Here is a 24,253-nt window from a genome sequence, read left to right as displayed (position 1 = left end):
ATCACCCACATAAGTGATAGCACCTTTGTCAATATGTCTGTAGAGTGTGAGTCAAAGACCCTGGGAGATGATGGCAGCCTTCACTTTGCTGGGCTGAGGATGAGGCCTTAATTCAATGTATAGTGCAGTTAGTGGGTTTCCCTAGGGCCCAGGTGCCTAACTCCAAGATGGTCCTATAGAAAGTACTCTAAGAGAGCTCCCTGGGAAAAGTCAGCTTGGCGATTTAAAATTAAATAAAATTTAAAAAAATAAAAAAAAAAATCTCACTAACTGGGCTCAGAGAGATTTTCCAGAATGTAGCCTGAACCATAAAACAAGTCATCAGGTTATTCATGAGGTTCCTGGTTTCACTGTAGGACCATGCGATCAGTAAGTGAAGGAATGCAGTTATGTAGCTTCTTTTAGGGTTTCCCCCCTCCTCAAAGGCTGATGCCCATCTTTCCTTTAGTTGGTGTCCAGCCTCCCTGCCCGAATGGGAGCGTCAATGCCGAGGGTTGCTCCACCAACCCTGGGAAGTGAGTGTCCCATGCCCTAGCCCTAGAGGTCAGAGATGCTTGCACACAGCTTGGGTACAGCCCTTGCACACAGCCCTCCCTCTTCCCCAAGCATGGGAAATACAAGCCCAACTTGCCAACTGTGACAACGACCTCCTCTTAAAGCTTGCTGAAGAATGAATATTTCACTCGAAGCACAGCATTAGGTTAGGATCATCGTGAGCTGGGCAAGTGCTCAACTGATGTGTGAAAACGAGAAGGAAATTAAAAAAAAAAAAAAAAAAAAAAAAGTAGCTAAAAAGAGTATAATCAGCCTTAAGAGACCAGGCTAGATCTTAGTGGTACAAAAGTCCTCATCCTGATTCTTTCTTGGCTAAAACACAGTTGGATGAGGTTGGTATTTGTTTTCTGATGACTTATTGCTAGGTGTGCTTGTGTTTTCCTGCTGTGGAGAGGGAGGGTAGTCATGGGCAGTGAGGGAATTTGAGGCTAAGAGAGTAAAGACACAGATGATGAAGCAGAGGGAGAAGGAATGGGACTGTGTACAGCCAGGCTGTGGCACTATGGCTATCAGCATAGATGTAAATTCCTCAGGTTGGTCAAGAATATTGTTATTTTTTTTTTTTTTTCTCTATTGGTTTTCCTTTTTAGGTGAGACAGAAGCAGCTATGGCCTTGGCAGAAACCCACCCAGATGCTCAGTCAACAGCTATCTTCCTGGACACAGTTTGGTAGAAGACACCACGCAGCAGAGAAGTGTAGTCGGGCACGCGGAAAAGGTGCCGCTCCCCGTAAGCCACATCATAATCCGTGCTCTTCCCTGTGACCAGGACACGGATGTTGGGCTCGTTGGCTTGGCTGCCCACTGCCAGCACATAGATCTCAATGTCAGCCTTCTGTGCATCCTGCACAGCCCTCTCGATGGCCCTGGCGGTGATCCCTTGGGAGTGTCCATCAGAAAACACCAGCACCCTCTTCTTGGCTGCGGCGCGGGCAGAGCGCCGGTACAGCTCCGTGATGAACTGCAGAGCGGAGTTCACGTCTGTGGCATCGTTCATGAACTCCATGTTGTCGATGGCCTTGGCAATGACTGTGTAGTTGTACTGGAACTGAACTTCCACTTTCTGCTGGTTCCGGCTGCTGTACTGCACCACCGAGATGCGCACGGAGTCGTCGGTCGGCTTGCCAGCCTCCAGGAACCGCCCTGCCAGCTGCTTCACGAACTTCTTGGTGGTCTCAAAGTTCTTGCTCCCCACACTGGTGGAGCTGTCCACCAGCAGTGTGATGTCTGCTGGCCTGGTGAAGGTGACTGCAAGGGGAAAGGTCCAGGGCTTGTTATACTTTGGCTCTTCCATGGAAAGCTGATGAAGTCACTGGCTGTCTCACAGGCTTCCTGCCGAGTCAGACTCAGGAAATCTCCACTCATGCTAGCTATCTTTCCCCTGCTCCTGTGCTGTCCTACACTTGTCCTTTCACCCATTCATTCCTTCATTTATTTGGTTTAGGATAAGATGTAGGTGTTTATTTGGCTGAGATAATCTAGTGACTCTTGTTTAAATACAGTGTCTCTCCTTACATGTCTGGGGAACCACTTCATCCTCCATGCCTCCCTTCTTTCCATGGAAATTCTGAGGACTAAATATGCTTCTGACTTGGAGGTGTACTCTATTGAAACCCTCCCTGTACTCACTTTCCAAGACCCCTTCTCCAATATCTCTGCTATGGAGCTGATTTTGCTCATGCTTCCACCACTGCATAGTGGAAGCAGGTAATGAGGTCAGTTCTTACCTCAGTTGCTACCTGGGAGGGCTGCAATCTTTGACAGCCTCCTCTCCAGGTTTCAGATGCCAGAGAAACAGCCACCTAAGCTTTTCCCCAGCTGCTTTGGGCTGGTGTGTGTGTGAGAGAGACCTGGAAAGTGTCTGACTAATCTTGCTCGCGTCTCCAGCCTAGGAGCCTCTCCACTGCAAGAAGTACCCAAGCTGTGCATCCCCACAAACACAAACTCCCACTTCCCCTATCACAGCACCCACAGTCCCTCAGCTTGCATGATGAGTTAATACTCACTTGGGCAGGTGTAGTCAGGACATTTTTTCTCTGTTAAGAAAATAAGAGAGATTAATGCCATCAGCTTCCCCAGGAAAACCATTTGTCCCACAGAGCCACAGAAAGGACAGAAGTTCACCTGCAGAAGGTGAACACCCACCTTTGCCATCTGTGCAAAGGCTATAAACGTGCATGAAAAATGGTTTGGACAGACATGTCCTGCAGCAGGTGAGGACGGGGACCTGATCACAAAGCATTCTGAGACACTAGATGTCCTTGTCCCTTATTTAACTAAATTTGATCTCTGTTCTCTTCCCTCACATCTACTTAAAGAGCATGACTGGGGGACACGAGGGAGGGCATCCTACATCCCTCTACCTTTCCCATTGCCTCCAGCCACTGCCTTTCACCCACCTTGGCAGACATACGAGGTGATGTTCTGCAAGAAGGTGTCATCCAGGAGCTCAGCATAGTTGTCCCTTTGAATGGACAGTCCTGGCCTGGTTGGTCTGCTTAAACAAGCGATGTCATTCAGGTGATCTGGATTTGGAGGGTTCCGGAAAATGTCACCGATTCCAAGGGAAACCACCTGTGGGGAAGTTCAAGGCCATCACTGGATGCATTCATCATCTAATACGTTCATAACTATGCATGCCTGCCACTTTGTGAAAGTGCTTCTAGTGACACCTGTGTCTGCTGCCCCAGTCTTGCATGTCAAGGACATGGAGACACCCAGGTAGCCTGCACTGTGCCACCCAGCTGCTGCCAGCAGGTCCTTGTGCCCTTACCGGGGTGACATCGCACAGGGAGTTGAGTGGGGTGGGGTCCCGCAGGGTGTCAGAGCGCCCGTCTGTTATGACAATGGCCACGCGCTTGTCAGACGTGAACCTCCGCAGCAGGTTGTCCTTGGTGAACTGTAGGGCCTCCCCAGTGTAGGTGCCCCCGGCAATCCACTGCAGGTTCTTGACTGCCCTGAAAGGACAGATACCAAGTGAGCCTGCCACCCTGCCATGGGTACTGGAGGAGCCAGAACATGGCTTGTGACCAGGGAGGCATCCCTGTGTGGGATTGGGTGGAAAACTGGCAAGCCCCTTAGTTTAGCTTCAGTGCCACTTATGACCACTAGCCACTACCTTCCACTAAAGGACAGTTAGATCATTACAGCTGCAGGAGCTGCCAGCCTGAAGATGGAGGATGGGCGGTGAGTAGGTGTCCCTGTGTCAGACCCCACAGACTCACTGCTTGAGTGCCCCAATGTTGTCGATGTTGGCATCCCCCATAGCCACCAGCTCCTGCGTGTTGTCATGGCTGTACTGCACAACGCCCACTCGGGACTCCCCAGCTTCAAACTGTGGGACACAACAGAAACAAGTTAGGGACAGATACCTCAGGGAAACCCAGAGGCTCAGAATCCTACTGATGATTTCTCCTGAATGCCTTCATGGCAGGCTCTGACATTTCTCTTCTGTCTTATTCTGGGCAGGCAGAACCCCACCAGGAGTGGATGTACACTCACCAATTTGGTGAGACAGTAAGTGAAAGGACACCCAAACCTAGATCTCACACCTCACTAGTCTCAACAGCAGCCATTGGATTCTCAGGCACATGGTGGAATTCTTGGGATTGTCCTGTGTGCAGAGTCAGGAGCTAGACTTGATCGTTGGGTCCCTTCCAACGCAAAGGATTCTATGGTTCCATGAGAAGATCTGTTTTCAAGACTCCCAGCTTTCTTCTAACATGGTGTTTTTGCTGCCCAGATCTACCTTTTCTGCTTATCTGTCATCCACAAAGCCCCATGTATGCCCACCACACAAGTATTCAGCAGCAGATTATGTGTTTTAGATGTGGCTGGTTATACCTTCAGGAAAGTCTGGATTCCCCACAGCCCCTCAAATCACAGAGGTAAATTAAACATACAGCAGGTTAGCAGAGAGGAGTTAGGAAGCAGAACAAGCATTTGTTTCCCTCTTCAAACTGAAAGATTCACTACTGGGACAGTATTGCTGGGTTTGGGCTGCAAGGGTAATTTTTAGTGGAGTGCTTAACTGGTGACCTAAATCCAAGCATGGGGGCTGGACATGAGAAACTTCCAACACACTCCAGACACCTGAAATGCACATCAGGAGAGAGTCTGACACTGATTGATCAGGCTGATTGAATGTTTGATCAGCCATCTGCTCTGAGACATGGAGGAAACAGTCTCTTTGCCCAGAAAGAGTGAAATGTCTATTTTGGGACAACAAATTGCTGCCTAATCTCAATCACTTTATGAATTTGGGAAGACCCATCCCCAGTTTGAAGTCAAGCCTGGTGGAGTCTTTTTTGAGTTGCAGGCATGTCGCCATTCCTGCTTGCAGTGAAAAATATGTGAGTTGACACAAGGATATCATAGCACTCAGTGGAAATCTCACCTTGACCCTCTCATCCTTGCTCAAGCGGTCAATGACTTTGATGATGAAGTCCTTGGCAATCTGGAAGTTCTGAAGGCCAATGCTCTCTGAGCTGTCCAACACAAACAGGAGGTCGACGGGACCACAAGTGCACTCTGGAGCAAGGCACAGGAGCGGAGGGGCATGTTTTGAAGGGAGGCATTTCCAAAAGAAGCAGCTGATGCCTGCTGCAGCCCTGTCCAGCTGGGTGCCTATGCCCCATCCACCCCCAAAGTAGGGTGTAAAACAATGCAGAAAAATAGCTGCACAGGAGACTTGACAGCCAGTTTACAAATTTTTCCATGTGCATTTTCTCCCTAATAAGATATGTGGCATTTCCAGGCTGTGAGTACCTTTAAACCACCCAGTAATTATTCCATAGCCTATTTCCTCATAAACCTTCTCACTTCTTCCGTTCACCCAGCCCAGCAGGACAGAGGTGACACTGGTGGGCTGGAGGAGGCTGACTCAGCTTTCTCCCCTCTTTCTCATAGCTGAAGAACATAATGTGCCCTTGGCTCTCCCTTCAAGCTTTTGGACTGCAAACCCAACCTATCAGGGCAGCATCAGGGAATAAAGTCCACCACATTCCTCTGCAGACCAGCACAGGATTTGGAAGGAAGAGGACAGAGCTAGATCCACAATGTGTCCAGAACAGACATCCCAACTGCAAAAAGGGTGGAGAAAATCTACCCTGCTGGCACAGGGCGCCTTGACAACTGTTTTCCAGTTGCAGGACTCAGCCACATCAGCCTCTAAACTGCGTGGCACTCTCAGGGATTGCCTCCTGCCCACGCCTACCTGGCTCATGCCTGGTTCTCCCTCACATGCTCTCACTACATCTCCATAGCAGAAGGCAAGGAGCAGGGAAAGAGAGCGGGGCAAGGAAGGAGGATTAGAAAATATTTGCAGAGCAGTTTTGCCAAGTAACACTCACCGCAGCAAGCTAGAGGAAAATGGAGAGAGAGAAAAAGACTATTAAAATGCTTGACACAAGTGTTTTTCACACCCTACTGCAGACTGCAGGTTTGTTTCTCTGTAAACCCAGACACATGGCCTGGACAATCCAAGCTCATGGAGGTATCCCTCCCACTTGAAATACCCAGATTCTCTCCCATTTCAGGTTGTGATACCCTGACCTGGAGCACCACACACAGCAGAGCTCTGTTTCTGCACATGCAGATGTGTTCTTACTTAAATAAAAATAAAAGCTAAGTAAATCACCAGAGTGTAGAGCTCAAAGTCAGTTCCCCAAGTACCCTGTGTCCTTCCAGGACTTCATTTTACTGGCCATGGGCCAGAAATCCTCTGTAGGACAGATGTGCTGCTTCTCCCCTTGGTAGGACACCCCAAACCAGCCCCCCCCTTTCCCAGGGAGAAATATTAGACCATGATATTTAGGAAAAAAAAAGAACATTGCCAAACGGGCTATTCAAGGATTTTAAACAGCCTTGCTCATATTTTCCCTGTACAGAACCACAGACAAATCAGTCTGTGCCATGTACAAGTGAGACACAGTTATATGAGCTAGAGATGGAGTTGGAGGTCCCTGGATCAAGGAGACTTAATTGTGGTTCATGAAAACATGTCCATGGATGGCATTCCCCTGCCTGGGGACAGGGAAAAGTCAGCTGCCTCTTGCTTAGCAAGGCACTGAACAAGGTGGGAAGAGAGGTACAGGATACTCACAGCACATCTTCATGATGATGTCCAAGATTTCACATTCCTGAAAACAGAGGGAAAGAAATGTTTGATTAACAGCAAAAGCAATGTACAGAGCAGGCCAGCAAGCAGCACCCCAGTCCTGTCCCACTCACATCTGGTCCTGGAGGCCCCACAGGTCCTGGCGGTCCCTGTCAGACAGAAGCACAGGAGGAGTTACAGGAGTAGTCAAGCCTTACCTGTGGGGTAGTCTAATGATATGTTGCCAAACAATGCAGAGTTGTAAAAAGCCTCTTGGCTTCCCGGTTGCTGGCCTCTGCACTGGGCTTGGAGCAGGGACATCTGCTTGTTTGCATGATGCCCTGGTGCTGCATGGAGGTGGAAGGAGGAGATCCACTTCCACATGTGCCATGTATACTCAGGTGGAAGGCAGCAAGCATACACAGTGTGTGCATGGCTTGGTGCTGCTCCCAGAGCACCTAGAGCATGGCTGGAGGGATGGTGGGATGCATACCACTGGGGCCAACCCTGCCAGAGTCCTTACTTACCAGGGGACCTTCACGTCCCCTGTGGCCCTTTGCTCCTTTGATGCCACTGGGCCCAGGGACCAGGTTCTGGAATGAAAACAAAACCAAAACTCATAAATCTGTGTGTGTGGGGGCAGCACCTTTCTCTTCAGATGTCTGATGAGTCCTGCTTCACCACTAAAGGGTTATCTGAGGTTGCTGTACCTAACTAAATGAGGACTTAGAAGGGACACTGGGGAAATCTCCCTCCATGAGGCAGCAATAAAGCTCAGATCACCAGTACCATCATCATCAGTGCCACCTGGAAGCATACAAAGTCTTGCAGACTGTGATGCCCACCTCAGCCTAACAAATGTGGCAGCTTGCCAGCTGTTGGACACAAAATGAACACCTGGAGGAAGCTCCCCTTGCTATGCATCAGTCCCTGCTCAGAGACAAAAGGCTAAAGATTTACAAAGTCTGATGGGCCCATCATTGCCTGAGGCTCCTGCACTGTGCTCACAGGAAAAGAGGATTCAGCATTGCACAGGTTACTCACATCATTGCCAGGGTCACCAGCTTCCCCTTCATCACCTTTAGGTCCGACATAGCCTTTTGTTCCCTGAAAAACAGTATGGCTGAGATTGCTGTGTGACTGGCTGCTGTTAGCGTGGTGAAGTTGGTGCTGACGTGTGGTGACCTTGTGAATACTGGCTTGGGACAGGGTGGAAAGCAGCACATAGGCTCCCCAGCACCAGATTGCAGTGCTCTTGATGAAGAGAACTTCTTAGGTGGCTTTCACTGCTACAGAATCACAGAATCATTTAGGTTGGAAAAAAACCACTAAGATCGAATCCAACCATTAACCCAGCATTTAATCAAGCCCCCAACATAGCATCCAGCTCCCCTGGATGACACTCCCAGCCCCAAACTCTGGCTCTGGGGCTGCTTCAGAGAGCACCAAGCCCAAGCTGTTGCCCTTGGGTGTTATAGCCAAAGCAGGACACTTCTGCTGGGAGCATCCACTACAGGGAGAGGTAGGCAGAGAGAAAAGAGGGTTTTGGAGGAGCAGGTTGCTTCAGGGAGTCCATTCCACCATGCATCTGATGGAGAAGCTCCAAGTGCCAAACCACCACTAAGGGCCTGTGTGGCCAAGGAAGCAGCACACTTACGTTAATGCCAGGGCTGCCTCTGTCTCCTGGCTGCCCCTGGGGATGCAAAAAAGAAAACGTTATGTTGGACAAGTAGACATAGTGGTATTACAGTTTCAAGGCAGCACAAAAAACTTACTGGGGCACCTGTAAATCCAATTGTGCCATTCCCAGGAGGACCATCCTCCCCCTGGAAAGGAAGGCAGACATAGATGAGATAAAGGAATGAAGACACCTCAGACAGCATGGCAGCAAGGTGCTGGTCTCCTCAGACAATGTATCTCCCCAGCAGTACCACTCACCCTTTCTCCTATCAGTCCAGGGTCTCCAGGCAGCCCAGGTGCTCCAGGCAATCCCTTTGGGCCCTGGAAGGGGCAGAAGAAGTAGTCAAGCATTGTATAACATCATCTGAGCTGGGAAGACAATGACTTCTGAGGCAACCAGGTATCAATATGAATTCACCATGGAGGTGTTCTGCTTATATAAGAGCAATGTGAGGATTTAGATTAAATGTCAGAAAGAAGGTCTTTACTCAGAGGCTGGGGAGGCCCTGGCACAGGTTGCCCAGAAAGGCTGTGGCTGTCCCATCCCTGGAGGTGTTCCAGGCTAGGTTGGATGGGGCTTGGAGCAACCTGGGATAGTGGAAGGCATCGCTGCCCATGGCAGGGGGTGGAACACGATGAGCTTTAAGGTCTGTCCAACCCAAACTGTTCTAGGATTTCTATAAAAGCCAACAGCTGTGCTTGGCTTCCATTTGCTCCCTGACCTGGGGATCAAATCTGTTGGCAGATTCAGGTGGTGCCCCCAGAGAGCATTTTCCCCAGCTCTCGTGATGAGAAGCTGTGTGGTTTGTGGTAAGGCTATAACCTCTCCAAGAAATGACCTGTGGGAGGTCGGGGAAAAGGCATGTGTGGCCTTAAAGACCCATGGAAACACATGTATCTGTCTGCCAGGAAGCCAGTACTGGAGCCTGTACCAATAGGTTTGATAGGGTTCCAGTATTCACAGGATTTGGGGAAAGTCCTAATGGGCAGCACCTGCTGCTTCTCCCTGGATCCCTTCCCTGCTGAAGAAGCAATGATGAAGCAGCACTGACCTCATTGCCGGGGGGGGCCGTCATCTCCTCTGTAGCCTTTGGGTCCTGGGGGTCCAGGCTCACCCTAGGGAAACAGAGAGAGCTCTCTCAAAGGGGCGTTTTTCTGGCTGCCACTCCTCCCCTGAGGGGCTGGTCCCTTTGTTTTGTGATTTCGTGATTTAGTGGTGGACATCAGTGAGTCAGCTCCACCTTGGACAGCCCCAGAAAGGACCTTTAGATGAGGATTAGTACTGATGGGGAGGTGCTTCCGGAGCTGTGCTTGGCGCGTCCTTTTCCTCCTTCCTCCCTTATGCCGTTTTCTCTGCAAAAACCCGTGGGATGTAGATCCGTGCTGAGCATGAAACAAACCCAAAAGCTTTCTAGGCCAAGGTGTGACACCACAGGTATGGGCTGAACATCAAGTGCTTTCAGTGACAGCTGAGGCCCCCAAAGCCATCCCTCTCCTTCAGAGCTCACCCCAGTAACTGAGGACGTGGTGGGAAGAGGACCAGGGAGCATGGGGTGATGCTTTCCAGCAACAAAGCACAGCTGTGTGGCACAGTAGCACCTCATTGTGACAGAGGTGCCCCTGGAAGACAATCCTTGATGCAAATACATCACCCTGAAGGTGACACAAACCTCTCCATGCCTCACGGCTTGCACACATCTGGGTCACAGCCAGGCTGGCTTTGGGGAGTTTTTGTTCCCAGGAGGCTGCAGAACCCTGGCAGCATGTGCTGGAACAGACCAAAGCTGTCATGTTGCCACATCCCATCTGGGGAGCAGAAGCTCACTCTGCCAGCTGCAGGGCTGGGCAGAGACAACACGAAATGGGAGAAGAGGCACGAGGAGGGTTCTCTTCTCTGAGAGCTCCACAGATGCCCAAGGGAGCCCCTTCTCTTTCTGCTAAGTGCTCACAGCCCTTTGCAGGGTTTGCTTTCCAGGAGTGGGATATGATGGTGGACAATGACTGTGTAGTGATGCTCTGGCATCACATAAAATATTCAGGCAGCATTTCGTGTAGAACTGGGTGTGTAGCCAGTCTTCAGGCAATGGAGAGGACAGAGGGATGCAGAGAGCTGGTGCCAAACGTCCGTACATGCCGTACACACCCTTCTTCCAAGGAAAGGTGTCCTTGTGGGTGCAGAAACTTAAAACGTCACAGTGCAAACGCTGAACTGCTCTGAGGCATGTGACCTTATTTCTGCACAAAAGCCCAGAAGAGAGAAATCTTGGAAGGAAGGACATGAACTTGTGATCCTTCATGCCAGCCAAGGCTGGAACCACAGCACCCTTGGCTCATGCTAGCCACTCTCATCCTCACTGCAGCATCATAGCACAAATCCCTCATGGCCCCAGAGTTTATGATGGATGACACAAGATTTTGGGTGAGGAAATCTTGTCCACTACTTCTCTGGGTGAAAGAAGGACCTGACAGAAGGAATGAGCATCATGGCCAGGAATAGAGAAGGGCCACCAAACTTGTCCATGAGGCTCAGGGAAAGAGCATATTGGCCTTCAGCTTCTGTCAGATAGAAACAGGATGAAAGGGAACCACAGGTTAGCAGGAGCACTTTCAGCCTGCCAAGAGAAACACACTCCGAGGTCCAGAGCTTGCAGATAACAAGGCTTGAAAAATATTTGCATTTCCCAAGGTCCCACTTTTACCCAAACCTAATTATGCATTTATTTTTAATTTGGCCAAACACAAGCATTCTTCCTCAGCTCATGGAAAAATCATTCTCACTTTGCAACTGCTTTTCAAATCTCCCTGGAGCCATGGGAGCATTGGGGCAACCTCTGGCCTGAGGAGGCACCAGAGCTGCTTTTGTAATGCTTCCCTCTCTGACAGGGGTTTGACTCAAGTTCAGTGGTGGGGAGGGAAAACTGCTGGCCCATAGGCTCAGTGACAGCAGGGAAACCATTCTTTCTCCTCTTCCTCCCCAACAGGAAAGGCTGGCTGGAAGTGGGATCTATCTCAGCCTGGCTTCCCACCATGCTTGCATCAAATTTCTGTCATATGCATCTCTTGCCTTGAACCTGATAGAGGAATGTGCCTCTACTACACAGAGAGCAGCTCCAGCCCCAGCCTCGTTTGCTGGCAGCAGCCTGCAGTACTGATCAGTGGATCTTTGCATGAACTCATCCAAAGAGTTGCCTTCCCACCAGGGCCACCTCCCAAAAAACACCTGAGCAAGCTGGATGCTGACAGACTTCTCTTTGGTTGCAGCAGGATTTCAGTTCTGCTACTGGATTTGGACAATATCAGACCACTAGGACCTGGACAATCCTCCTGTGGGGATTAGGCACTCTTCACTAGCATGAGGCATGTTCAAAGGAAGCCCACCTCCAAGCAAGCACAAGGACAAGGCACAAGCACGGCCTCTCTCCAGGATGTGGCACAGCGCAAGTGGGTGTCACTCATGCTGCGGACAATGTGAATGCAACAGCCACCCCTTGATGGCTGTTCTGCCCTCCAGATCTTCTCCTAGGGCTCTCCAACACTTGGCTAAGCAGAAAGGAGTTTAAAAGCTGCCTCTCATTTGTCTGCATGCTGGCCTCCGTGCTTCACCTCTCATGGGAGTCCTGCTCAGCAAGTGTGGGAATGTTTATCTTGATATATTCCTCTATCTTGCAATCCATCAAAACTCCGATGGTGTGGGTAGAAGGAGAGCTGTCCTACAGAGCCCAATCCAAGGGTGGTGTCAAAGTGTGTTTGCTCAGGTGCAAAGACCCTGTTGGCCATTGCAGTCAGTGCCATGGCCATGAAGGATTGACCTCCAGACCCCAGGTTATCAGCTGGGAAGAAAGAGCCTCCAACTGTGCAGGGAAAAGAAGCCTTTCTCAGGCTGGAGGTGGCCAACTCTGCTCTCCAGCTAGCCCATGAAGCCTAAGATCTGTTCCTTGAGGCACACAAGGCACAGGCAGACCCCCAGAACAGGAGGGCCACACCTTGCAGTCAGCAGACTTGAGGCATGTTGGCTCTGGGAGAGGCTGTCTCTGCAGGATGCCAAGGGTATCAGGGACACTGCTGGGGCCATGTCAGGATATCTTCACTGACACCCCTGACTGAGGTGAGCAGCTTCTGGCCCCAGGCCTGAACATTTTGTGCAAGCTGCAGCTTGCACTTGACAGTTTCCAGTTCTGTCAGATGTGTTGACATCCATTTCCATGGGATTGGGAAATGGTGTGCAGGTTGTTCTACCCACAGCCCAGCAGCCAAATCTCCATTTTTTTGTCCCTATTCCATATCCTTGGTTCTCATAGAAATCCCTGCCCTTCTTCACCAGCTTTGCTTCCAGGTCTGGAAGATGCTAAGAAGTCACCCTAAGGTGCTTAGGATGCTGTAGCATCAGTTAAAGCCCTATCCCACTCTCCCTGATGTCCCAATCACTTCCATCTGTGATCCAGAAGGTTAAACCAAGCTCTTACCTGGTCGCCAGGTGGTCCAAGGGGTCCTTCCCGCCCTTGGTCACCAGGTGGTCCAGGCTCTCCCTGTAAACACAGAGGGCATGAGAAGCACAATGAAGAGCGGGTGTGGGTGCAAAGGGACCTGTGTGCAATGGGGAACAGGAGTGCAGCACCCACAGAGGGATGGAAATGCAGTCATCCAAACAGGCAGGGGTTTGAAGTGGATTCAGGAATTGAATAGGGAACTGTCAGGGATGGAGTGAGAGATAAAGACAGGCTAGTGTGGCCACCTTGAATCCAAGAAGATAGCCCTAACAGGAAGGCCTTGTGAAGGCCTTGCATCTAGAGGACACTTTTCAGCCCATTTTGTGCCAGAAAAGCAAAAGTGTGGAGAAATTCTTCTGCAGATGCACAGACTTGGCCCTGGACCCAAATCAGCCGCAATCTCTACTCATGGCTGCTGTTTAGAGCAGCTCGTGCCCTGGAGAGTCTGTATGGAGAGGGGCACAGCTTCCAGGATAGCTGCATCCTTCCTCCAGCCTGCTATCTCTATAGAGCTAAGGGGATTTCCATGCAAATGAGCCACAGCTGAAGAGACACCCTCACCTCTCACTGCCAATGTTCTCCCCTCTCTTTTGCTAACACTCAGAACTCTGAGCCAGGGCTGCTTGCAGAGAACTGACAGCCCAGGAGGGTGCAGAAAACCTGAGTCTCAGTGGTTTTGCACCCCAACAGTTCCAGTAGAAAGAAATACCATATGGACATGGCTCAGTTCCCTTTCACTGAGCAACCTTTCACCAACCCAGCAGAGCCACATCCCAACATGGCAGTGTGCCTGCCAAACCCAGGATGGCACTGCAGCACCTTCCCCATCCAGACCCACGGCCAGGAACAAGCAAGTCAGGAAGGCAGAGGAGAGGGGAATTTGAGGGACGTGGTCGAGAGGTTGGTGACCTAAAGCTGTTGTTTGCAACCTAAAAGCATCCAGATGCATAAGCCAAACAGCAAATATAAAACACAACTTCCAAATGGCCCTGAGAGGTTTCTGGCAAGATTACACAGCCTTGTACTTGGACTCAAAGCTGGAAGGAAGCAGACCATCATCTGCTGAACAATTTAACTGTAGGACACTGGCACACCTTCATCTCCTGCACATCTGCCTCGCACATCCTGGGCAGCACCACTGACACTCCGTGAGCAGTAAACAGGGAGAAGAGGCTGCCAGAAGCCACTTGTCAGAGCTGCTCCCTCTCCAAGGCAGACTTCTGCCCACCCCCCACCCTCCCCAACATGGTGCTGGGTCCTGGCTGTCTTCGCTGCAGGGACAGGGGATAAGTGGTGCAACGGTGGATGGGGATATGGAATGCTGCTGTGGAATGCCTTGGTTCCCACCACCCCCACCCTGCACAGAGCACCCCTTGCCCCTCCCTGTGACGTGTGGCATGGGTGTCACTTGCCACATGTTTGTCCTGGCCTGCTGAGGGTTCCTGACTGTCCCTCCCACACTCACACTTGATGACTCATCCCACCAGGCTGGAAACATACTTTCATAGTGACTTCCCACTCAAAAGGGGAGGGGAGAGTGTTCCGTCTTCCATCCACATCCACTCATGCTGCCCTGCTGCTGATAGTATCTGTGCCCTTCTGTCCCAGCCACAGGTAGCTCCCACAGCCCCTGAGCATAGAGAGGAGGACACCTTGACTCCTTCCTCTCCATTAACTAGTTTTCCAGCTGTATGGAAGGAATTGACAGTTGTTCACCTTCTCTTGGCTTGCTGGGCATGCTCTCCTCTGGGTTTTGGCTGTTTGATGATTATCTACCAACCTAAAGGGGCAATTTCTGGGGTACAACAGCAGGTCCCTCCTAGACTGGCAGGTCAAGGCACTGAGCTTGCCTGCTGGCCCACAGGCTGGTGGAGTTAGCCACTGACACCTATTCTCAGCCCCAAACATCACTCCGCTTGCCCTGTGGGTGCTGTTACCGGTTGTCCTCTTGGCCCACGTTCACCTGGCGAACCCGGGGGTCCCCTCTCTCCATTGCTACCCTGCAAAGAGAGGGTGGCATCACAAAATCAGGGCCTGCTCCCAGCAGGGCAAACCTCTCCCTCACTGCCCACCTCTGAGCAGGCTCCCCTCCTCCTCCAGAAGGCACCAGCCGCTGTCCTGGGCAGAGGCGCTTTCACTTACCCGTTCTCCGGGAGGACCATCTTCACCTAGAGCACCCTGTGGAGAAACAAGAGGGGTGGTCAGGGGGTGGGGATTGCCAGCAAGCACATGCAGGGGCATCACAGGTAGAGAACTCACCTCATCACCAGTCTCTCCTGCTGGTCCAGGCTCACCCCGGCTCCCAGGAGCACCCTGCAAGGCACAGAGATGCAAACGAGAAGTCAGACAGTTTTGGAGCAAAGCCCTGCACACTTGCGGAGCTTTGGGCAACCTCTGCTTCAAAGCCCAGGCTGAAGCAGGGGTGCTCTCACAGAGAGCAGAGGATGTTCACACAATTGTGGTTCTTCACCCACCTTCTCTCCAGGGTTGCCAGGAATCCCCTGTCGGCCAGGCTTTCCGTCATTACCAGGCTCCCCCTTCACAAGAACACAAAGCACCATCAAGACTGCATCAAGCAGCAGATTTCACCTCCCACAGCATTGAGGCTGTTCAGAAGCCACAGTGCACCCCAAACCTCTTTCAGGGTTGTGGTGTCTCCCCATCCCAGCAGATCCCTCCCTACTCCTCCCAGTGAAAGATGCCTTTTCACACCACTCCCCTGGTATCCCGGGGATGCTTTGTGCCAGGCTTGTGGGCACCCATGAACCTTGGGCACACTGTGGATGATAGGCATCATCCTCAAGTGAAGAGGCCAGTTTGGACCAGGCTTGGAGCAACCTGGTCTAGTGAGTGTCCCTGCTCATGCAGGGGGTGGAATGAGGTGGACTTTTAGGTCCCTTCCCATCCAAACCATTCTGATTCTGTGATAGGCTTGCCCCAGACAGTGCAAGGAATTTCCACCTCTCCTTCCTGCAGAAGAGGGCTCCAAGTATTCCCGCTCTGCGTGAGGCTGGGCAGAGTAACTCACCTTGGCACCCTTGGGTCCAAAAGCACCAGGATCTCCCTTCGGTCCAGGTGGACCTTGAGCTCCCTGTTGAAATTAAGGGTAGCATCACTGAAACCTGAACTGGTGACAACATCTGCAGGAAACTGGGCATAGACTGAGCATCCCAGCAGCCTGGTAGGCAGCTCCCAGCTGGGATGGACAGAAGAGACATGGCCAGAAGCAACCCCTACACCAGGATCTGTGCAAGCAATGCTGCACCCACATTGTTGAAACACTTCTGAAGCTCAGAGGTAAATGGCAGAAAACGTGGTTTTGGGCTGCTGTAGCTGGACCACAATGGCACTGGTGCCACCACAAACGTGGCATCCCAGGAGCATGGAAAAATCAGGGAAACTGGGGAAATGCAATGTCAATGTTTTCCAAAGTTGCATCTCAGGGACATTGGGGACAGCTTCCAGGAAAGGACAAGTCAGACTCCCCCAGGGGCAGTCCTGAGGTGCCATGCCTGGGATAAGCATCACACATTTCCAATCAATTCCCTATTTCCACACACCATCATGGAGAGCTGTTCACTTGCATGCAAGGAGCGCCCACAGGGTACCTACATCAAATCCAGGTGAGCCTTTGCAGCCAGGTAATCCAGGGTATCCAGCTTCACCCTGTTAGGCAGCCAAAGCAGGGGTCCCAATGAGTGACACTCATGGGAAGACCCCATCTATAATCCCAGACCCCTGGAATGCACATTCCAGCCCCATCTGTGGCTTACAGATGGATAGGCCTGCAGGGAGGGAACTCCACTGCGCCACAGGCTTCATCCCCAGACCCCACAGTGGTTTTGGAGGGGAAACAGCCATAGTGCTCAGGCTGAGTGAAATGCCCTGGAGCAGAGATTTACCTTCATGCCATCAATGCCATCAATCCCACGCCTGCCTTTCTCACCCTGAAACAGAACACAAGGACCATGAAATGATTCCCAAATTCCCAGTGCCTCCCAAACATCAAACAGAGAAAAATGGTGCAAAAGCAGAGTCTAACCTTGGCTCCTTTGGCTCCCCTTGAGCCCTGTGGAGGGAAGGAGAAAAGTGTCAGATGCCCAAGTAGAGCAGGTCTGTCCCCCCACCACAGTGCCGTCCCCATGCCAGCTCAGTCTGAGGCATTCACCACTGCTCTGCACACCACTGGGTCTCACTGGATCCCCACTCCTGGCTCAGGCAGTACCAGCAGGAAGAGTGGATGTGGGAGCACATAGCAGATCCCAACACCATGCAGCTGCAGGGCCAGCCCAGGATAACCATGCATGGGGACACAGGGATCTCCCCCAAACATCCCTGCTGTCCTCACCTTTTCTCCTCGGCTTCCTTTGTCACCCTAGAGAGGAAAGGAGAAAGGGAAATGGGAGAATGAGAACACTTGCAGCACAAAGTTTGTGGCCCACCTCTGAAACATCTCTGAGAGCCTGTAGCCCCACATACCTTCATTCCTTGGTAGCCAACAGGTCCCATGTCTCCTGGCCTGCCCTAGGGGACAGGAACACGACATTACAGATGCAGATACAGTTGCCACCATGGGACAGCACCCCCAAAGACTCTTCATATGGGTCTCATCTGCCATTCTCTCACACAGGAGCCTCTCTCATTACTCTGCTCCTTGTTTTCTTTGTCTGGGAGCATGGGATTGTTGTGAAGGGCCGGGAGGACTTACCTTCACCACCACCATCTCCATCTCTTCATGGAGGTGAGGGAAATGGGGTGCTTGGGAATACATCATTTGTGATGAATGGGAAGGGTAGAAAACCCTTGGGAAGTAAAAATGCACGGCATGGCATTTCCAATTTGGGAACACAAGATGGGTAACTGCATGCTCAAGTGTTTGGGAGAAATGTGCCTCCCAAAAATAAGTGTGCCTAGGTAAAACAAAAGAGGGAGGAGGAAGGAAATAGTTTCCTCATGCTCTCAGGTTATTTACCAAAGGTTTCCCTGTAACACTGCTGTGCTTGTTGTGTCAGAGGACACGGGAGGGAGCCCAGAGTCCACCCCTGGGCTGGCACACATGAGTCAGAGGCGTGTCCTGCAGGAGGGATGGCTATTTTGGGTGAGGAACAAGGAAGCCTTGTAGCAAGAGGAGGAGCCACCCCACTGCACAGCATGACTGCACACCCCATGGAAACAGGGTGATGCTGGTGACGATGCCCCTGAGAGGTCTGGCCAGAAGTAGCCAAAAAACAGCTCCTGTGCACAATTGCCAGGGCTGGTCCTTCACTTACTGGGTCTCCAGCCTCCCCTTTCTGGCCCGGAAGACCTGGCTTGCCTCGTTCTCCCTGCAATACAGGACAGAAACACAGTTAGTTTATCATCCCCAGGAATAGAATGATGACCTGTTGAAAGAAGAGCAGGGAGGATGTAAGCAGAAATGTTCCAGGGATACAGGGAGCAGATGGTGCTGGCCACATGGGAGCATGGTGTGGGTCCACGCCCCACAGGTGACCTTGAAGGTCTTTTGCGGTCTTCATGGTTCTAAGTGATGCTTCCAGGTCTCTGAGCATCCTCACTGAGCACATCCCACTGCCCCAGTCCCACAGCAGAGCCACAAACAGTCCCTCACCTCATGGCCAGGGTCACCAGGAGGTCCGGGGGGCCCTCGGGGAGGCTGCAGGAGAGAAGTATGGGTTAGACCAGCCTGAGGCACAGCCTGGGACTACAGGGATAAGAGAGAAGGGGACAGGGCTCTCAAAAGTCTGACTCACCTGGCACTCGAAGGAGCAGCACTGCACAGAGGGAAGGAAGAAACAGCATTAGAGGAGGGGGCAGGAGCAGGGTCAGGCTGCACCCTATTGGAGGGAGTCTTCCCAGGCTGACAAGGGTTGCCTGCAGGGCAAGGCTGTGCTGCCAAATCCCCTTAGCCATGGGTCACCCACAGGGGACAGGCTCAGTCACAGGGTGACACTCACCAATTGCTCCGTGTTGAGTTTCTGCAAGACAAGAAAGCAAGGAGAAGGGGTTTGAGAGGCACAGGGGGGCCTGGGGAGGGGATGGGCTGGGTAGGGGGCAGGCAGTGCTCACAATCATGTCGATGATGGTGTTGATGGTCTCCTCCACATCGATCTCCCGGGTGGGCTTCAGACTGGTGGCGGTGAAGTTGCGGCGGTAGGCGTGGTCTGTGGCGATGATGTTCAGCCGCTGGTCCTGGGGATGTGGAGGGCAGAGTGAGACTCATGGGCACCTGTGCAGGCTCTGAGTGTCCCTCCTTTGTCACACCAGGGGTCCTGTGGTCCCAATAAGGACCCCCTGCTGGGAGAATCCCTGCTGTGTGGTCCATACCAAGTGGTTGGGTGAGATGGCAACAGAGAACACTTTGATCCCCAGGAGTTTGGCTTCATTGGCAGCATCATCCAGGCCTCCACAGGGCTCCTTGTAGCCTTCCAAGGGATGTCCATCAGTCACCACAATCAGGTATTTATTTTCCTTGTGATGGGAACCACTGGAAGAGTTTAAATACAGGATTTAACGTTGAAAGGATTTATCTGGAGAGGAGTGGTTTGGACACCTGGAGACACTCGGTCCACACAGTGCCCCAGCCTGTGATTAGGATATGCCTCAACCCAGCAAAGCTGGAGTAACTCGTGACTTCCTTACCTAGCTGGGGACAGCTCTGCACAATGCACAGAGATGTCCCAACACAGAAACTCCCACCCTCCACCCACCAGAGCAACACCACCCCTCTGCGCCTGCTGCGGCTTCGCTGTCTGACCCAATGAGCAGCTCCTCAATGCCACGCTTGATGGCACAGTCGGTGTAGGTGCCCTTCCCGATGTAGTTGACAGCTGACACGCGGTTCTTCAGCTCGCTCTGCCCACTGGGCATTGGTGTGAGGCTCTTGATGAGCACCACCTCGTCGCTGTAGTGCAGTGCTCCCGCATTCCACACCAGGTTGCGGTCACAGCGGTAGTACCTGCATGGACACACCAGGGCATGGGGTTTGCTTTGCTCACACCAGCATAGAAAATGCAAATCCTCTCCAGATCAGGAATTTGCCAGGGCTCCCTGCCCTCCTGCTTCCCTGCAAAGCACAGCATGGGACCCCAGGGCAGCTTGTCTTGTGGGTAGAAGGGCAAAGTGATGCAGTGGGTGGGCATCTGCAATGATCAAACAGCTGGGCAGAGAGGCTTCTGGAAGAGATGCCAGGGGTTGGAGCTGGGCAGGAGGGACTGAGCCAGACACAGAGGTGTGTGTGTGTGTGTACAAAGTAGGTAACCACTGAAACACCCCACAAAGAGGTTTTTCACTGCCAGATGTGTTAAAATCAGAGAGAGATGCCTCCCTCAGAAGGATGCTGTGACCTGGGGAAGGATGAGTGTGTGTGTTGCAGCTCTGTCCTGTGCACTGACACATTCAGCATCTGTGATTTCTAGGACAGAGGCATCACCTGTCCTTTGGCCACTGTCCCAGAAAAGGTCTTCAGGATATGGGGACCAATCCCAAAGGGATATTAATTCTTTTTTCAGTAAGCAGGAGCCAGTCCCAAAGGAATGGTGTTTCACATCTTCTCTCTGCCCAGCAGGAGCTGTCTCAAAGCCACCTGAGCCTCATCCACTGGTGTTCCCTCCATCCTACTGCAGGACTGAGCCCAGGGCCTTGCAAGGAGAGTGATAATGCTCTGATGGAAGCCTGGCAAGTTGTTCCCAAGCTCAAAGCTCCTGGTCACTCAAAGCCTTGAGAGACAAGGCAAGGCAATGGACAGGTGAGCTGCTAACCCACTCCTATCCATCCTGAGATAGGGTGTTGCCCTTACAGCTGTTGCAGCACTGGGACATCCCCACAGTGCCCCTGTGGGCACCAGCACACATCTGTTGCTGCCCTGAGGAGCTCAACAAGACCCATGTGCCTCCAGGACTTGTGGTGCTCCTGTGCATCTCTGGATCTCCTGCCCACAGCCAAGCCCAGCACCACCCCTTTTGGGATCTGGGCACTTCAGGGCTCCTCGGCATCCCTGGGTAGCCTCTCCTTGGTCAGACCTGAGTGTGTGGCTGCAGAGGTGGGTAAGGAGGAAGCAGATAAAGAGCTGGGGAACGGGGTGGATAAGGGGCATCAGTGGCAAGGAGGGATTTGTCTGTGAGTGCTGGGTTTAACCCCAGAGGTGTCCGACAGCCACTCAGACAGCTGGGTGGTTCTGAGCCTTAGCACAGGCATCTCTTTGGCACTGCATAATAACCACACAGCTACCCGGAGGAGGTGGGGTTGGGCTGCAGTGTTGCTGCTCCAGCAGTTCCTGTCCTTCCCGAAGATGAGTGCAAGCAGCCCTGCTATAGCCATGCTGCTGCTGTCAGCACAGACATAGCCAAAACAGAGCAGCTGAGGACCAGCAGAGGGAGAAGAGGCTCCTGTCCCCCTCCTCAGCATCCCTGCTTTCCTTCTTTCCTTCTGTGGACTGACACACAGGAGGATCTCATCATCCCAGCCGGCAGTAGGCTCGATCCCCCAGGCAGCCCAGATAAACCTTCAGGGGACGTACCTCCTTGTCAGCTTATCAATGAACCGGTTGGTGAAATCTTTCACTTGAGTAACCAGGTCCCCAAAGGGTTTCACTCTCAGGGCAACACTCTCTGAGGTGTCCAGGACGAAGAACAGGTCCACAGGGCAGTCTGGGAAGAAGTGGAGAGGCAGGAATTGGCCGGTGATCCTGCTGCATCGCCTCCCCCTCCCAGGCTTTCTGCACTGCCCATTCTGTTTCCCTCCTAGCAGGCTCCCAGGATCTGGGCTAAGGGGAATGCTCTCACATACTCACCCCCTTGGCATGAAGAGTAAGCAAGATCACCTTTTCAGAAAATATAATTTTATTGCATTTAACACTTTCCTGTACTTTCTTTCCTGTTTCCATTCATAGGATATCTTGGCAAGACCTTGTTATACCAAATAGCATGCAGCTGCAGGAACCACTCAAAAAATGAAACTCTTTTAGCAATCAATGCCATAAGAAAGTAAAAATTTTCTGACACATCCTGCCAAAAATATAATTTTAAGAAGGAGCAATAACATAAATTTCCCTTAAGATCCAGCATCTACCCCAAAATAGTTCAGAAAACTGGACTGGTAGTATCCACTGTTATCCCCCTCTCCTGATCCCACTGCTACTGGTAACTCCAGACCAGACAGAGCCAAGGAAAAGGAGCCAAAAACCATGAAAGTGGGTTCTTCTTGCAGATCCTCTCTAATCTTACACTGCTCTCCTCAGCAAGCCCAAACATCCTGACAAATCTGCGGTGTGACAGCAACAGAGCCATCCACCCTGGAGGAAAACAGCAGAGAGGCTTCTCTACTGATCCCGGGGAAGAAAACCATTCCAGGCTTACCTTCTGCACTTGAGACTTGGGTGATGATTTCTGGGCGCTGAGCACATGAGCCTCCCCACAGGAAGCCGGCCGGCAGCAGTAGAGTGAGCAGAAAGTCTCGCAGCTTCATATTTCTCGGTTCAGATTACCATGGAGCTGGATCCAAGGGAAAAAGCAGAGAAGGAGAAGCCAGCAGCTGAGCGAGGCCACGATCTGGAGGCAGGAGTCGCTGAAGATTTTTTTTTACTGCTTTCCCCTTGGTTTCTGTGGGAGGAAGAGAATGGTAAGGGTGAGGAGGAGTCTTCTCCAGCCCGAGGACGGAGGGAGGGATCAGGGGGTGTGAGCTGTGAGTCAAACTTAGGAAGCATTTCTCCTTACCCTTTTTATGGATGTCACTGTACCTGCGATGGCAGCCCGGCCACTGGTGCCTCGGACGTCTGCAAGCCTGGCAGGGAGCCCTGGAGCAGACAGTGCCACTGGGGTTCAACCTGCTCTCTGGGGCAGGGGGGCTTGGGGCACCTGCCAGCACTTCCTCTCAGCTCCCAGGCCAAGAAAGCTGCTCCAGGGGGACAGGCATTCCCATCACTCCCCAGTCTGCACGAGAGCTGGTCTGTATTCTGCAGGGCAGTCCCTACCACATGGCACAACTGAGGCTGTCCCAGGCATGGGGGCACCATGGAGACACAACATTTTGGAGAAGCACTTTCTTCCCTCACTTTCAGAGCCTTCTGCTCAAGCTAGTCAGGAACAGGGAAGGCTTGTTCCTGAGGAGAAACCTGCAGGGTCACCCCAGACTGGGAACAGCCCTTCTCCCCAGGGCCATGCTCAGGGCAGGGAGTTGGGGGCAGTGTTAAAGCTGTCAAAGCCAGGAGGTAGAAGCAAGAGCACAAGTCCTTGGGATATCTGGAGATTAGCATCTTCCCATTCTGTAAGATGGCAGGAGAGCCTGAGGACCTCTACAGCAAGGCACCCCAAGGTGGTATTGGCCATCTGCTCTTTATGGCCTGAGCTGGAGATAGTCCTGGACAAGTCCCAGGTCCTGCCAAATCCCCTATCACAGTGCGAGTATAAATTGCTATGGAGGGGTTGGGGGAGAGGTGAAATACCTGAGGGCTGACCCTGGTACAACTGCAGCTGTAACCTTCTCCCAGAGGCACAGGGGGTCACAAAAAACTGTCATTAGATAAAACATTGATAGCTTCAAAGAGCAAAGAGTCAACAGCACAAACCCAGCTGGCACAAACTTTTCTACCCAGACTGGTGGCACAGAGGTAGCAGGAGACTTGCCACACTGAGGGACTGTGCAGGGCTGTCACCACCTGTCACCCAGCCTGTCATCTGTCAGCATCTTTGTGGGGATGGTCAGGAGCAAACATTGCAGGTTTGTCTGTCAGAGGTGTCCCAAGCTGAGACAACTCAGAAGAACCCAGAAGCTTCACTGATTACAAGTTAAAACAGTAGAGGAGCCCATCAATTCTACACAGGCAGACACATCAGATAATGACTCTTTGGATAAACAGCATTCAAAACCAGCAGAAAATAATCTGCAGACTGTGCTGAACTAAAACCTCATGAACCCAAAAAACTTCAGGCAGCCTTTTTTCTCTCAAACAGGAATTTATAGTCACAGAATAAGTGGAGTTGGAAGGGTCAAGGACCATTGAGTCCAACCAACTGCCCAGGCACCGAGGTGTGCAGGCTGGGCTGGGCTGCACAGGTGGCACCATGAGATGAGGACACTGCAAGGCCAGTTTTCACAACATCTCAAACCTACTGAAATGCTCTCCCAGAGGCCAAGCACACCCTGGGATAAGGCCTGCTGCCGGACACTTCATGAGGATCAGACTTGATCTGGCTCTCCAACACACCTCCTTAGGCTCCCAGAAGGGAATTCTCCTAGGATTTTGAAAATCAGCCAGCAGCTCCCAGAAAGGGGTTGCTGGGATGGGACCTGTCTTCATGCATCAGCTCAGCAGAGTCATTTCCTCTTAGCTTTCTCAATTCCTCCCTCCCCTTCCCTCATGGGAGATTATCCCAAGCAGAAGAAGAGCTGACCTCCCTCTCCCTGTGAGTAAGGAAAAGCAAACCCCTTTTGGGAGCAGC

The 24,253-nt window shown here is 51.9% G+C and overlaps 1 protein-coding gene across 1 annotated transcript; it reads right to left on the bottom strand.

Moving 5' to 3' along the window:
* Positions 1-1,102: 1,102 nt before the first annotated feature.
* On the bottom strand, positions 1,103-22,431 carry COL6A1 (collagen type VI alpha 1 chain). The gene is given in 35 exon segments (XM_079310281.1): positions 1,103-1,802; positions 2,561-2,590; positions 2,954-3,128; positions 3,328-3,511; positions 3,779-3,888; positions 4,951-5,082; positions 6,647-6,694; positions 6,786-6,821; positions 7,179-7,244; positions 7,696-7,758; positions 8,309-8,344; positions 8,427-8,477; positions 8,590-8,652; positions 9,384-9,398; positions 9,400-9,447; positions 12,795-12,857; positions 14,756-14,818; positions 14,961-14,996; positions 15,078-15,131; positions 15,293-15,355; positions 15,847-15,909; positions 16,431-16,484; positions 16,721-16,765; positions 16,861-16,887; positions 17,167-17,193; positions 17,298-17,342; positions 18,089-18,142; positions 18,427-18,471; positions 18,569-18,589; positions 18,773-18,793; positions 18,885-19,007; positions 19,143-19,302; positions 19,573-19,773; positions 21,334-21,463; positions 22,172-22,431. Coding segments are annotated over 35 exon segments (3,072 nt in total). The 5' UTR covers positions 22,281-22,431; the 3' UTR covers positions 1,103-1,191.
* Positions 22,432-24,253: the final 1,822 nt, after the last annotated feature.

Source organism: Erithacus rubecula (genome assembly GCF_903797595.1).
Source record: "Erithacus rubecula genome assembly, chromosome: 8".
Taxonomy (NCBI): domain Eukaryota; kingdom Metazoa; phylum Chordata; class Aves; order Passeriformes; family Muscicapidae; genus Erithacus; species Erithacus rubecula.
The sequence above is the reverse complement of the archived record's forward strand: the minus strand, read 5'-3'. Positions and strand labels throughout refer to the sequence as shown.